The following is a 13,716-nucleotide window of genomic DNA, read 5'->3' as shown; positions in this document are numbered from 1 at the left end:
GGGGGGAATAGAACCGTGGTCTTTCCTTGGCTAGTGCTTGCAAGGCAGACACCTTACCTCTAGCACCACCTCTCTGGCCCCCAATATTTCTCTTGAAAATAGAAATTTTAAAATTTTGGGATAGGAAGGACTAAGCAAATAAATGATACCTGAAGGTGAGTTCAGGGCTTCTCCAGGAAAGGGCACCAGCAGGAAGGAGGGGATGGTGGAGGGACACAGGAAACAGCTTTTCTTGAGAAATTGTCATCTTGCTCTTTTTTGGGGGGGGGGGGCCACACCCAGGGGCGTTCAGGGATTACTCCTGTCTCTGTGCTCAGAAATCACCCCTGGCAGACTCTGGGGACCATATGGGATGCTGGGATTTGAACCGCCATTCGTCCTGTGTTGGTTGCATGCAAGGCAAACACCTTACTGCTGTGCCATCTCTCTGGTCATCTAGCTCATTAGACTTGAGGACATAAACTGTTGTGGGTCAGGTGCTTGCTTTGAGCACAACAAACCCATGTTAAGTCCCCAGATCCTTATTCAGAGCTACTATGAGTAATCCCTGAGCACAGAATCAGGAGTAGATCCTGAGTACTGCCAAGTGTGGTCCAACCCAAGAGAGCTGTGGGGGAACCACACTGACATGAATGTAAGATACAGAGACACAGCAATAGGGTATTTGCCTTGCACGCGGCTACCTAGATGGACCCAGGTTTGATCCCTCGCATCCCAGATGGTCTCCTACTCCTGCCAGGAGCAATTTCTGAGTGTAGAAACAGAAGTAATCCCTGAGTGCTGCTGTGTGGCCCCCCAATAAAAAGATATGGAGACTGGGGCTCGGAGAACTAGCACAGCGGCATTTGCCTTACAAGCAGCTGATCCAGGACCAAAGGTGGTTGGTTCGAATTCCGGTGTCCCATATGGTTCCCGTGCCTGGCAGGAACTATTTCTGAGCAGACAGCCAGGAGGAACCCCTGAGCACCGCTGGGTGTGGCCGAAAAACCAAAATAAATAAATAAATAAATAAATAAATAAATAAATAAATAAATAAAAGATATGGAGACAAAGTAATGTGTAAGGGGGAAATGATGCTGACTCCCGGACCCGCATCTAGACAAAGATTAGTGGGACTTGAGTCAGACAAGTGGAGGTATAAGACATTCTTAGACTCGCAGATACTGATTGTGTTGTTTTTTTTCCCCAGGTCTCAAACTCAGTGTCTCATACATGCAAGACCGATGCTTGACCGACCACTAAACTCTAGTCCTGGTCCCAGGGTTCACTTATGTTTATTTGTTGTTTGCTCAAGAACTATTTTGAGGTAGGGGCTGTTCCCAGGTGCTCCAGCATGCTTGAACAGGCCCAGCCTCAGCCAACAGTCCTTATCCTTCCAGTATATTTAGGGGCCGTGCAGTTGCTGACCATTTTCCTCCAAGGTGGCTGGTCAATCTCTAGATGGCAGTGTCCTTTCTTATGCTCCTGAAAGGCATTATTCCGGCCCTCACTCATTCTCTCATGAAGGATCTACGCAGCTTGCTTGGACAAGGAGTAAATTGGAACCCCATGCTCAGAGGCTCACCTGCTAGCGTGGGAAAAGCACCCCTAACTCCCAAACTGCCGACAGGCCACTGAAGAGATTTGTTGTTGTTGTTGTTGGTTTTTGGACCACACCCGGTGACATTCAGGGGTTACTCCTGGCTCTGCACTCAGAAATCGCTCCTGGCTTGGGGGGCCATATGGGATGCTGGGGGATCGAACCGAGGTCTGTCCTAGGTGCAAAGCAAACACCCTACCGCTGTGCCACTGCTCTGTCCCCTGAAGAAATTTTTTTTTCTTTCCTTCGGGGTCTCTCTAGGTTTTCTGTTCTCAATAGGGAGGGATCCCACCATACCCTTCTCTGGAGCAGCGGGGTTACATGCACTCCAGTAAGTACATGCATGGACCCACAGCGAGGCAAAGAGGACAAGTGTGTGTCCACTGAGAGAAAGTACAACTATCAAATAAGCAAGGCCACTGCCCCCTCTCAGAAGGAGCTGTTTGCAGGACTGGAGAAATCAGATAACTTGGGGGGTGGTTGAGAGACAGAAAGGAGGATATGTCATTAGTAATGTTCACTCCTGCCAGAGTTGGCCCTTTTCACACTGTGGTTTCTGAGAACCCTGGGGGTGAGGCGCCAGTAACTTGGAGCGGGGAAAAATCTTTTCTCTTATTTATCTTCCTGCCCAGATGCCCAAATATTATTCCTGGTTCCCTGGAGAGAGAAAAGGCCTCTCCCTGCCCCAGGCGCCAGGCTGCCAGCCCATCTGCCGGGAGAAACGCGGGGCGCAGCCTTTCCCGAGGGGTCCTGGAGAGTCACAACTGTCGCGCTCCCCCAGGACCTGCCCGCCTCGATTTCCTGAGCATTTCGGCTCTCGGGAGAAGCATTTCTGGGCGGGCGTGCAGAGCCGGGGATGGCGTCGATGGGCAAAGACTGGTCCGGCTGGGTGGGGGTCTTCCGGCCACCGCGTGTGCCAGGCCGACTGAACTGGTGGCCGCTGCCCACCCGCCGCGGGATGGCGGGCACGTCCCCTCCCCGCGCCCAGCCTCACCGGCTCGGAGGCGCCAGGCGCCCCCCCAGGGCCGGGCGGGCCGGGGAAGGTAATGTAATTCTGACCCAGCTAACCCGATTACGGCGGCCTGCACCGGGCCAGGCGGCGGCGGGGGCGGGTCGAGGCGCAGGGGCCCGGCCGGCGGGGGTCCCATCCTGGGGAATGCATCAGGGGTCACACTCGGGACTCTGGGGCCTGAGCTGAGGTCACAAGGTCACCGGGCAGCTCTGGACTGAATCCCTCTGGGGAGCAGGGCCGCTTACTCGGGTGCTGGGGAGCTATGGGGCGCGGAGGCTACGGGGGTCCCAGGGAGACTGAGGCCCCACGTGTAGTCTGGGAGCTTTCCTCCTCTGGTCTTGGGCAGGGTGGTGTGTGTGTGTGTGTGTGTGTGTGTGTGTGTGTGTGTGTGTGTGTCTGTGTGTCTGTGTGTGTCTGTGTGTCTGTGTGTGTGTTGTCATGTGTGAGAGTTTGTGTGTCTGTGTGTAAATTTCCTAGATTTGGGGTGATGGACTGAGTCTCACTTGGCCCTACAAGGCCAGTCCCACATCCGCAGAGGCCTAAAGCTGCGCGAGTGGCTTCACCCAGACTCCCGATCCCCGCAGTGAAGTCTAAGCGGCACCATTCCCTGGGCGGGGCGGAAGGAAAGATGGGGGTGCCCCAGGTTAGGCGGGGACGGGCCCCAGTTCCAGAGCCAGTGGGCGCGGCACCCACCCCCAGCCCTCTCCCCGGGTCCCATCTCCCCGCATCCACCCCTGACCCCTTCCCGCGCCTCCAGCACGCCGGGCGCCATTCCCGGCCTCTTTCCACGGCAGCTGGCAAAGTCACAACGAGATTTGGATCCTGGCAGCACTTAGGCGGGGGTCACAACGAATCCGGCCGCCGGCAGGCCGGACCCATCGGCTGGCGTGGAGTGGAAGCTTCGGGTGGAGACACCTGCCAAGCTGCCCACCCGGGCGTCGGCCGCGGGGCTGGAGTCGCGGCGGGCATCGCATCGCGGCTGAATCGAGAGTGCCGAGTCCCAGGCCCGGCCCGGCCCCGCTCCGCTCCGCCTCGCTGCCTCCCCCCGCCGCGCCCGACCCGCACCCGCGCGGCGGGCCGGACCCCCGCTGGGCGCAAAGAGCGTCTCTTCCCCTTTAACGGCCCGGCCCCGCCCCTGGGCTCCCCCCAGCCCCCACTGCCCACCCGGCGGACCTGTCAGTCGCTGCCCAGCCCGAGTCCGAGTCCGCCGAGCCTCTGCACCCCGGCGTCCCGCAGCCCCTGCAGCCCCGCGGCCGTCTGCGCTCCCCGAGCCCGGCCCGTCGCGCTCCCCCGGGATGCGAGTCCCGGCGCCGACGCCCGGCAGCGGCCGGCACGGGCGCGGCTACTCGCCGTGCGCCGGGATGCGGCTGTCGTGGGGGCCCCGGCGCCCCGCCGTGGCCATCCCCGCAGGCCCCTGAAGCCGCAGCTCCGAGCCGGGAACAGCCCGCCGCGCGCCCGGGGTCTCCTCCAACGCGGACCCATGGAGCCCGCGGTGCTGGCCTCGCACCACCTGCCGCACCACGAACCCATCAGCTTCGGCATCGACCAGATCCTGAGCTGTCCGGAGCCCCCAGGGAGCGGCCTGGGTCCGGGCCGCGCGGGTCCGGGCCCTGGGGAGACCGCAGCGTTCTCGGGGGGGTTCCACGGAGCCTCCGCCTACGGCCCCGCAGGCTCTCTGGCACCGCTGCCCGGGAGCTCCGGCGTGGGCCCGGGCGGCGTGATCCGTGTCCCCGCGCACCGCCCGCTGCCCGTTCCGCAGCCCGCGGTAGGCGCGCCCGCCGTGGCCGGACCCTCGGGCTTGGGCGGTGCCGGAGGCCTGGCGGGCCTCACCTTCCCTTGGATGGACAGCGGCCGCCGCCTGGCCAAGGACCGGCTCACGGGTAAGGGACCTGAGCTGCGCGCCCTGCCCACGCAGCCCGCCGCCCCATCGCCCAGGCTCCCTTCTCCGCCCCTGCTCCGACTCGCGTCCACTCCCAGCACCCCGTCCCCCATTTGCATGCGGCGGCCGCTCCGCTCCGAGGGGATGCTGAAGAAGCTGCCGTCGATGCACGCGGCCACTCCCGGCCCACGAGTGAGGGCAGGTGCCGCGGAAGAGCCGGGGGGGGGGCACACCCCCAGGGCAGGCCCATGTCCCACGAGGCGGGACCCAGCCGAGCGCGGGGCCCTGCAGCCTAGGCCGTGCCCCCCGGGCCGCCCCGCCAACCCGGTCCTGCGCTTTCCGCCTCCCTCCCTGCAGCCGCGCTCTCGCCCTTCTCCGGCACGCGCCGCATCGGCCACCCCTACCAGAACCGGACCCCGCCGAAGCGCAAGAAGCCGCGCACGTCCTTCTCGCGCTCGCAGGTGCTGGAGCTGGAGCGGCGCTTCCTGCGCCAGAAGTACCTGGCGTCGGCGGAGCGGGCGGCGCTGGCCAAGGCCCTGCGCATGACGGACGCGCAGGTCAAGACCTGGTTCCAGAACCGGCGCACCAAGTGGCGGTGAGGCTCGGCGAGGGGCGCGGGAGACGCGTGGGGTTGGGTGGGCGCGAGCTCTCGGGGCGCGGGGCAGGCGGCCTGTCGGGCGGCGCGCGGGGCCCCGACGGAGCGTCTCTGCCCGCCAGGCGCCAGACGGCCGAGGAGCGCGAAGCGGAGCGGCACCGAGCGGGCCGGCTGCTCCTGCACCTGCAGCAGGACGCGCTCCCGCGACCCCTGCGGCCATCTCTGCCGCCGGACCCGCTCTGCCTGCACAACTCGTCGCTCTTCGCGCTGCAGAACCTACAGCCTTGGGCCGAGGACAACAAGGTGGCGTCTGTGTCGGGGCTGGCGTCGGTGGTGTGAACCGGGCCGCGGTGGGTGGATGGATGGGGACTCGGAGACACCCGGAGTGTGAGAAGCCACCGAGACGCAGGAGGCTTCCTCGACCACCCGCCGGTGCCCCGCAGACCCTGAGCTGCCTCTGGTCCGAGCCCCTCCACTGAGGCCTTTCCCGCCGTTTTTGCCCCCAAGGACCCTGGCACCGCCGCTGGAAGCGGAGGCGTCGTGGGGGGCGGGACCTGAAGTTGGGCAGCCAGTGTCCTCCAGTGACCAGCCTGAGGGAGAGAGCTGAGCTCATGGCAGCCCTGGAGGGAGCAGAGCTGGCTGGTCAATGGAGGCTGCCCTCCCAGGGACTCGGATTTTCCGGGACTGGGTGGGAAGTGGCCTAGAATAAATTCGGTTCTGAAGGTGTAGAGGCCAAAGGCGGCAGGAGCCTTCACTGTAGCAGGAACCAAAGAGCTCTGCCTGGGCATCTCCTGCCACTTTCAAATAAGCGCGAAGGAGTCCTTGGCTTTGGGCTCCATTTTGTCTGTGTGTGACCAGGGAGCCAAGTGTTCTCCCACTTGAGCTGAGCTCGCCCTGTGCCTGCGCGGTAGGACAGAAGGTAATTAATTAATTAATGACAAAATCTCAGAAGCCTAAAATGACTGTGGCTGTCCCACGGGGATGGGGTTAGGGGACTCGGGTGGAGGCAGCGGACACAGTGAGTGAATGTGATAGAATTTAGGGTGCAAAGAATTAAGCAGACGATTACAAACTGACAAAGCCTAAAAATGAATCCTTGATAATTCCAAGGCCAGGAGATCAATGGTATTGTATACGATCAGGAGGAAATCGGGAATGTCAGGGCAAGATGAACTCTGCAGGCAAGATGAAATGCCTAAAGACTACAATCTGGGAAAGTGCCTTGGGGAAGGGGGAAGCGGGCATTCAGTTGACATCACACAGAGGTAGAAATGGAATAGACAGAATCTATAAGGGATAAAACAAGAGAAATGCACTTGGTGAGTGTTCAGGGGGCTAATCTTGGCTCCAAAATCAGAAATCACTTCTAGGGGTACACTGTGGATGCTGGGAATCAAACCTGGGTTAGCAGCATGCAAGGCAAGTTCCTTACCTGCTATACTATCTCTCCAGCCCAAAATGCAGAATTTTAAGGACTAAATCTTTCCATCAACTTGTATAAACACTTTCCCCCTCCTCCTTCTCTTCTCTCTTTTGGCCACACCCATCTTTGCTTGGGGCTTACTCCTCCCCAACTCTGTGGGCTCTGGGGGCCATATGAGGTGACAGGTATCAAACTCAGGTTGGCTGCATATAAGGCAAGTGTCCTACTTGCTGTATTATCTGTCTGGCCTCTACAAAACCTTTTTTTTTTTTTTGGGTTTTGGGTCACACCCGGCAGCGCTCAGGGGTTACTCCTGGCCTCTGTGCTCAGAAATTGCTCCTGGCAGGCACGGGGGACCATATGGGATGCCGGGATTCAAACCACCGACATTCTGTATGCAAGGCAAACGCCTTACCTACATGCTATCTCTCAGGCCCCCACAAATACACTTTCTTTTTTTTTTTGGTTTATGGGCCACACCTGGCGGTGCTCAGGGGTTACTCCTGGCTGTCTGCTCAGAAATAGCTCCTGGCAGGCATGGGGGACCATATGGGACACCGGGATTCGAACCAACCACCTTTGGTCCTGGATCGGCTGCTTGCAAGGCAAACGCCGCTGTGCTATCTCTCCGGGCCCAACACACACACTTTCAATATGCAAGATGATGTCAGATATCAAAGATACTAGTTCAAAGAAAAATACAGAAATTGATTTTAGCTTCTGGAGCAGTCAAGGGCCTCTGAGAAACCTGTTGATACAATATTGAGAGTCCGAATGTGGTTTCAATCACCTGGTTTTAGAAGGAACAAGACTTAAGTTGTATAAGGACAGCAAGTGGAAAGATTTTTGTTTTGGTTTGGTTTTGGGCTACACCCACCAATGGTCACGGGTTACTCTTGGCTCTGCACTAAGGATTACTTCTGGCGTGCTCTGGGAACCAAATGGGATGCCAGGAATTGTACATGCAAAGCAAGCTGTACTATTGCTCTGGCCCAGAGAGAAGATTTTAGTCTGAATCCTATAATTTCCCTGGAGATAAGAGCAGTACACAGAGGGAAGTGAGTGATAGGCAGCCCCAGAGGCCAACTGTGGCCAAACTACTCATGTTCTACATTGGCTTAATCAGCTAAGTTAATCATTACACAAACTGTTCCTGTTCTGTAGTAGGGCCATCAGGTAGGTCAGTCCTTGCAACCCTGGGAGCAATTGGGACTTCCAAGGAGCATTACACTTCATCTGATACAATTTCATCTTCTTTTATTTTTGGGCCACACCTGGTGGCACTCAGGGGTTCCTCTTTGCTCTGAATTCAGAAACCACTCCTGGTAGGCTCAGGGGACCATATGATATGCCGGGGGTCGAACTCAGGTCAGCCGCATGCAAGGCAAATGCCCTACCACTGTGCTATCCCTCTGACCCCACTGCCTCATCTTTAACTCAAGGAGGTTGTAATCGATGTTACAGAACCAAACTCCAATTTGGCACCAAAGGAAATGTTACAAAACCAAAAAGAAAAAGTACAAAGATGGGTTTGGCATAAAAGTGGGAGTGAGAGAAGGCCTCTGTCTTCTACTATCAGAAGGATCTGGAGCAGGTGGAACGTTTGTCCTTCTCGCGACTCTCACTCGTTATTTCTAGGGACTCAGTTTCAGTCTTCACATCTTCCTCTGAAGTTCTGGTTTTGATGGCTGCCTTGGTGGTAGCCTAAAGGAGGAGCAGAGCATGGCTGCCTTGAGCTCAGCTCTCCACCTCAAGCTTGTCACTGGAGGACACAGGCATCTCCAAACTCTGGGCTGGAAGAGAAGTCGGAGCCCTTGGGAGGACCAGCTGGACCATCTGCCAACTCTTCCCTCAGCTGGTTCAGCAGGTCTCTGCTCTCACTGGGGGGCAGATTACTCAGGAAGTACGGAGGGGCCAACTCTACCAGCCTGATGGAAGAAACAGAATGATGATCAGTAGGTAGTGCTCAGGGGTTGCTCCTGTTAGAGCTTGGGGGCTCCAGACTTGGGGCAGGTGTTGGCGAAGCTATCTCTCCAGTCTCTTAAACTCCCCCCCCCCCAGCCAAATATCTTCTGTGCTCAGGGGCATGTCCTGGCTCTGTGCTCAAAACTGAGCCCTAGCAGTTCTGCAGATTGGACCAGGGTCAGTTAGTCAGAAGCAAAGCGGTGCCTTAACCTTTGTACTATGTCTCTGGTCAAAGGATGACATTTCCACCCCATGGTGGTTCTGGGGACTGAACCCAGGGCTTACACCTGTAAGGAACTCATTTCCCTCCCCCCTCCCGCACTGAATTCATTCCCATCCTGCCCCTCTTCTTTTTCTGTAAGAGTCACACCCAGTGATGTTCAGGGCTTACTCCTGACTCTGCACTCAGGAATTACTCTTGGCAGGGCTTAGGGGATCATAATGAATACTGGGTTGAACTTGGGTCGGGTAGGTTGCCTGCAAGGCAAGTGCCCTCCTGATTGCCATCTCTCTGGCCCAGTCCCCTCTTCTTCAGGCTCTCTACACACCCAGCCATCACTTTGCCCTGAGGAAGAGGTTGGAGATACGTGAGGGAGCTCACATCTGGGGTTGAATCTCGGAGACAGTGGAAAGGCAGTTGTCTGTGGAAACAGAGAAGTTGTGGTAGATCACCCACTGGGGGGGTCTGGCCGGGGCCCGGCGGCTTCGGTAGCAGCAGTGTGGGGAGAGCTGGGCCACATGCTTGTGGGTCAGGAGCAGGTAATTCCCAGACCCATCTATGTCTCGGGCCACCTTATTGAGATGCAGAGATAGGAAGAAATCAGTAAGGGAAGAAGAGGCACAAGTAAAAGTTTTCAATGGAAAGAAATGTCTAGAGGCATCAGCAGTCTCTTCCACATATATCAGGCATCTCCCCCATTCTCTTCCTTGCCTTTCAAGCTACCAAGGACAAGTTTCCCAAGGGCTTCTTCAGAAGGCCACCTAGACTGTGTCACACACCTGTGATACAGGCCTCAGCCATTCGCACCTTTTAGGACCCTCACCCCAGGTCACTCCACACCTTGAGGAAGTACCCTGACACCAGCGCTTTCTGAAGATCTCTGCGATTCTGCTCAGAGCCAAAGGCTGGCTCTGACAAGGGAAGTTCAATTCGTTGCATGAGTTTTCGAAGCTCGTCTCGAAGTTTCTGGGCTTGGCACAGTGCTACCCAGTTGAGACCTCGCACTTCACACCAGGCTTGGTCTGCTCCATCTAGAAGAGGAAAGTGACCACCTACAGCTAAAGTCCTGGAGGCCCCTGGAAGAACCCACTATTGCCCAAGGGGCCTCTTCCTGCTGCTCTCCACTGCTTTGGAAGATCTATGGTGTAATAGAGGGAATGAGGAAAAGCACTCACTCTGCACGAAGGCTTCATAGACCTGGATCAGGGAGCAGTGGTCGCCATCTGAGTGTTCCAGAGCCCGGCGCAAGGCGGCCTCTTCAGCACAGCGTGGAGGGAAGGTGTAGCCAGGGGCAACTGGAAATGGAGGAGAAGGGAAGAAGGTCATTTTGGGGAACGAGAGAGGATAATAGTAGAAATAGAATATGAAAAGTCAGCGCCACCTGATTCCATGGACATCAATCACTTTCAGATGTTAGGTACTTTATTAGATGTTGAATTTTTTTTTTTAAGTTGAAGGTGGGACTGGAGAGAGTACAGTGGGTAGGGTGCTTGCCTTACATGTGATCAACCTGGCACCTCCTATGGTTCCCTGAGCCCCACCAGGGGTGATTCCTGAGAGCAGAGTCAGGAGTAAGCCATGAGCACTGCTGGGTATGGTCTAAAAACTAGAATTACAGAATTAGTAATAATGAAAAGGAGGGACTTAAGCATGTTGAGAGACAACAATCAACAATGGGAAAGGGTAGAAACAGGGCCAGGTGTGGCCCCAAAACCAAAAAAGAAAAAAGATAGAAACAGGAGAGTGAGAATTGAAACTGATTCCTCCCTCACCCAGAGGGGTGAAGTGGAAACAGTCAAGATGGCAGCAAGCACCCATCTATCTGTACCCATGAGCATGGCCGCGAGGGTGAGCATCTCCTCCACGCAGCAGAACTCGCACGCAGCAAGCAGGGCTTTGGCCAGCTCGGGAGGCAGTGGAAATTCGGATAAGATGATGCCCAGGTCCGACAGGTCCCCATCGTCATCCAGGGCTGCTAGATAGTCTAAGTCTTCCAAGGCTTGCATCAGTGCTTCTGGGGCTGGTGGTGAGATGGGACAGGCCGTCAGGGCAGGGTTCTCCCAGGCCACTGATACAGCAGCAGCAGCTCACCCGAGTGCTCACCTGGCCGGTCCAGGAAGTGGCAGTCCCCGGGCTCTGCGATCTGCTTCCTCTTCAGCAGCAACAGCAGGGGGCTCAGATTCTCCTCACACACCCTGGGGTGGGGCAGTGGGGGGGCATCTAGTTCTAAGAAGGACTTAGGGTACAGGCGGAGACAAGATCCTGAAGGAACAAAGGGCACCACTCTTGTTTTCCTGGCACTTAGGGTGGCAGCGCCCTGTGCTCTATGAGAGCCCGGCTCTTACCAGGTGGGGACCCTCTTGCCCGCTGACGCCTGGCTTCTGCCTGACACCTGCTGATGGGCCTCAGCACCTGGGATTCTGCTCGGATCTGGGGCCTGTAAACCTGTCACCATAACCCCAGGAAGGAGGCAAGTGATGGGGCGGGGGAGGGCCGGCATGTTTTCACAGCACCCCACCTCCTTGCTCTCACTCACACTGCGAAGCTCCAGGCCAGAATCAATGACGTGGTGGATCGAAGGGAGTGAGAAGGAGAAGTCGGCCAGCCAGTGTGTGACCACAACCTTTCGGGCGCCTGCATCTGAGTGCTCATACACGGCTAAAACAGCGTGGCCCTGGCCAGGGTGCAAGGGCAGCACCTGCAGTGGAGGCTCTGGGAGAGTCCAATGCCTCACTTCCCTGGACAAGGCTTTACAGCACAGAGAGATTTCCTGAGGAGACACATGGCATTATGGCAGCGTTTGCCTGTTTGTGTCACAACCTCCCCGAGAAAGTGATGAAAACTCTGGCTCTTCAGTCTGGAATAAAAGTATATTCTGGGGATGGAGCAATAGCATAGCAGGCAAAGTATTTGCCTTGCTCGTGACCAACCTGGTTTTGATTCCCGGCATCCCATATGGTCCCCATCACTAGGAGTGATTTCTGATCCCAGAGTCAGGAGTAACCCTTGAGCGTCACAGAGTCTGCCACCCTCCCCCAAATGCACATTTTCAGGAGCTGGAGTGATAATGCCTGAACAAGCCAACCTGGGCTCAATGTCCTGAGCCCGTCACAAGTGATGTCTGAGCACAAAGCTAGGAGTAAGCCTTGAGCACTTGAGCACTCAAACAACAAAACAAAAATGCATGTACTTATGAACGAGGGGATGTTAGGCTTTCAGACAGTCACAAAGTACAGATTTCTCATTAGAGGGAACTGAAAGGTGTTGAATCTAACCCTGGAATCCATACATGTTGCCTCAGGCCCATAAATGACATCTCCAGGCTGTCACTAGTATCATGGCCATTCTGCCGGACCCGTCAGTACCTCCTCGCTGGGCAGGTAGACCAGCACATCTCCTGGTGCCTCCTGCCGACACAGTCCCAGCACCGCTTGGCAGACTGCTTCCACTCGATCCGTGGGGATCGTCTCCTTGTAGTCAGGGGTGGGGTGTTCCCCAGGGTTTCTGGGGACATGTACAATTGGAGGGTTGCCCCAGAAGGCTTGGAGCTCGGGTTCAAAGGCCAGGTCAGTAATCACGACCACTTTGAGGTCCCCTGGGAGAGTCCCCAGGCTGGCATCTCGCAGCAACCCCTGGAGTAAATCTGAGGCCACTGACCGCTCCTGCACCTCATCCAACACCAGCACCCCCCAGGCTCCTGTGCCCCGAGTAGAGGCTACCTCATGCAGCAGCAGTCTGTCCCAGCAGAACCTGCAGATTGGAAAGGTGGGGTCAGTGCGGAACCCTGACATCTTTGGGAGCCCAGGGGATGCCTTCTGGGGAATAGGGGGTTGGCTCTTCTTGATGAAGGCCAGGGAAAGACTCTGTATGATTCCCGAGGTCAGGAAATCCCGATGCTCCTGTTCATGTGTCCACCAGTGGGAGGTGAGTGTTGGAGGGTCCTGGCAGGGTAGGGATTCAATTCACTGGGGTGCTTGCAGGATTTGGAGGGTGAGTGGGACTGCAGGAGGTTAGGAAGCGGGGTCAGCGGGGACCCCACCTGAGGAGTGTGTCAGGCCCGGTGCAGTCCTCCTGTGGGATGTTGTATCCCACCTCCTGACCCACCGTCAGGTCCATCTCATCAGCAACCCGCAGCGCCAGGCTCAGGGCAGCCAGAGCATGGGGCTGAGTGACGGTCACCCGGCCCTTCTGGAGGCCCCTGGCCAGTGCAAACTCTGTACACCACTGTGGAATCTGGACAGGAGGGAAGAATAGCCCATGAGGGGGTCTGAGGCCTGACAGTCTCTGCTCAGTCTTTATTGAGGTGCACGTGGCATACTAGACAACCCCCTCTTCCCACCTCTCCTTCAGCCCGTCCTCCCCAAATCGCCCACCTGGGTGCTCTTGCCAGAGCCAGGACCCCCTGACACCAGCACCACCCCGCTGGGGCTGCTCTCCAGCTGCTCCAGGAAGGCAAACCGAGTGGCCCAGATGGGGAGGGTGCGGCGCTGTGCCAGCAGCTCATAGTAGTGGGAGGAGAAGGGCAGCCCGTCAAAGGGGTTCACGGCCAGTTCTGACTCCTCAGCCAACCCCGGAAGCTGAGAGGCCATGGTGGCTCCGGCCAGACCTGCAGGGGGCAGGGCAGTGATCAGGCGTGGTGGGCACTGCACTAACCTCAGCAGCTCCCCAACTTGGAGTCTTGGGCAATGATGTCCTGTACCCACTCTTCCTATACTTTGGGGGAGGGGGGCTGGGAAGTGAATTCAGAGCCTTCTATAAACTAAGCCTGTGCTCTACCATCGAGTTCTAGCCCGGGCCCCTTCCTGCCAGCAAACCATCTCCCAGTAAGGGACTGGCCAAAGTGCTGCCACCTTGTAGGTAGATCAGCAAAAAGCTTGTGATTAACACAGGGGTCCTCAAGGCCAGTGGTAACTGGAAACTCCTGATAACTAATGGGAACTCCCCTCTGCCCCGGAAAATAAAGAGCAACTGAAGTGGGTAGCAGGGCCCCCAGCCTCTGGATTCAAACCTGCTTGCAGTGCTGAGATGTCAGGATGGCAGCCA

General features: G+C 57.1%; 2 protein-coding genes across 2 annotated transcripts; one reads left to right on the top strand and one right to left on the bottom strand.

Moving 5' to 3' along the window:
- Positions 1 to 4,071: 4,071 nt before the first annotated feature.
- On the top strand, positions 4,072 to 5,510 carry TLX2 (T cell leukemia homeobox 2). The gene is made up of 3 exons (XM_049784372.1): positions 4,072 to 4,471; positions 4,828 to 5,065; positions 5,188 to 5,510. Exons 1-3 carry the CDS (start codon positions 4,072 to 4,074, stop codon positions 5,402 to 5,404), a joined length of 855 nt encoding a protein of 284 aa, XP_049640329.1. The 3' UTR covers positions 5,405 to 5,510.
- A 2,737-nt stretch (positions 5,511 to 8,247) lies between these two features.
- On the bottom strand, positions 8,248 to 13,429 carry DQX1 (DEAQ-box RNA dependent ATPase 1). The gene is made up of 11 exons (XM_049784351.1): positions 13,047 to 13,429; positions 12,713 to 12,906; positions 12,039 to 12,423; positions 11,210 to 11,443; positions 11,019 to 11,118; positions 10,777 to 10,935; positions 10,502 to 10,693; positions 9,849 to 9,968; positions 9,514 to 9,704; positions 9,055 to 9,245; positions 8,248 to 8,416 (listed from the first exon to the last, which is right to left on the bottom strand). Exons 1-11 carry the CDS (start codon positions 13,260 to 13,262, stop codon positions 8,248 to 8,250), a joined length of 2,151 nt encoding a protein of 716 aa, XP_049640308.1. The 5' UTR covers positions 13,263 to 13,429.
- Positions 13,430 to 13,716: the final 287 nt, after the last annotated feature.

This window comes from Suncus etruscus, chromosome 12 (assembly GCF_024139225.1).
Source record: "Suncus etruscus isolate mSunEtr1 chromosome 12, mSunEtr1.pri.cur, whole genome shotgun sequence".
Taxonomy (NCBI): Eukaryota; Metazoa; Chordata; class Mammalia; order Eulipotyphla; family Soricidae; genus Suncus; species Suncus etruscus.
Note: the sequence above shows the minus strand (reverse complement) of the source record. Positions and strands in the feature narration are given on the sequence as shown.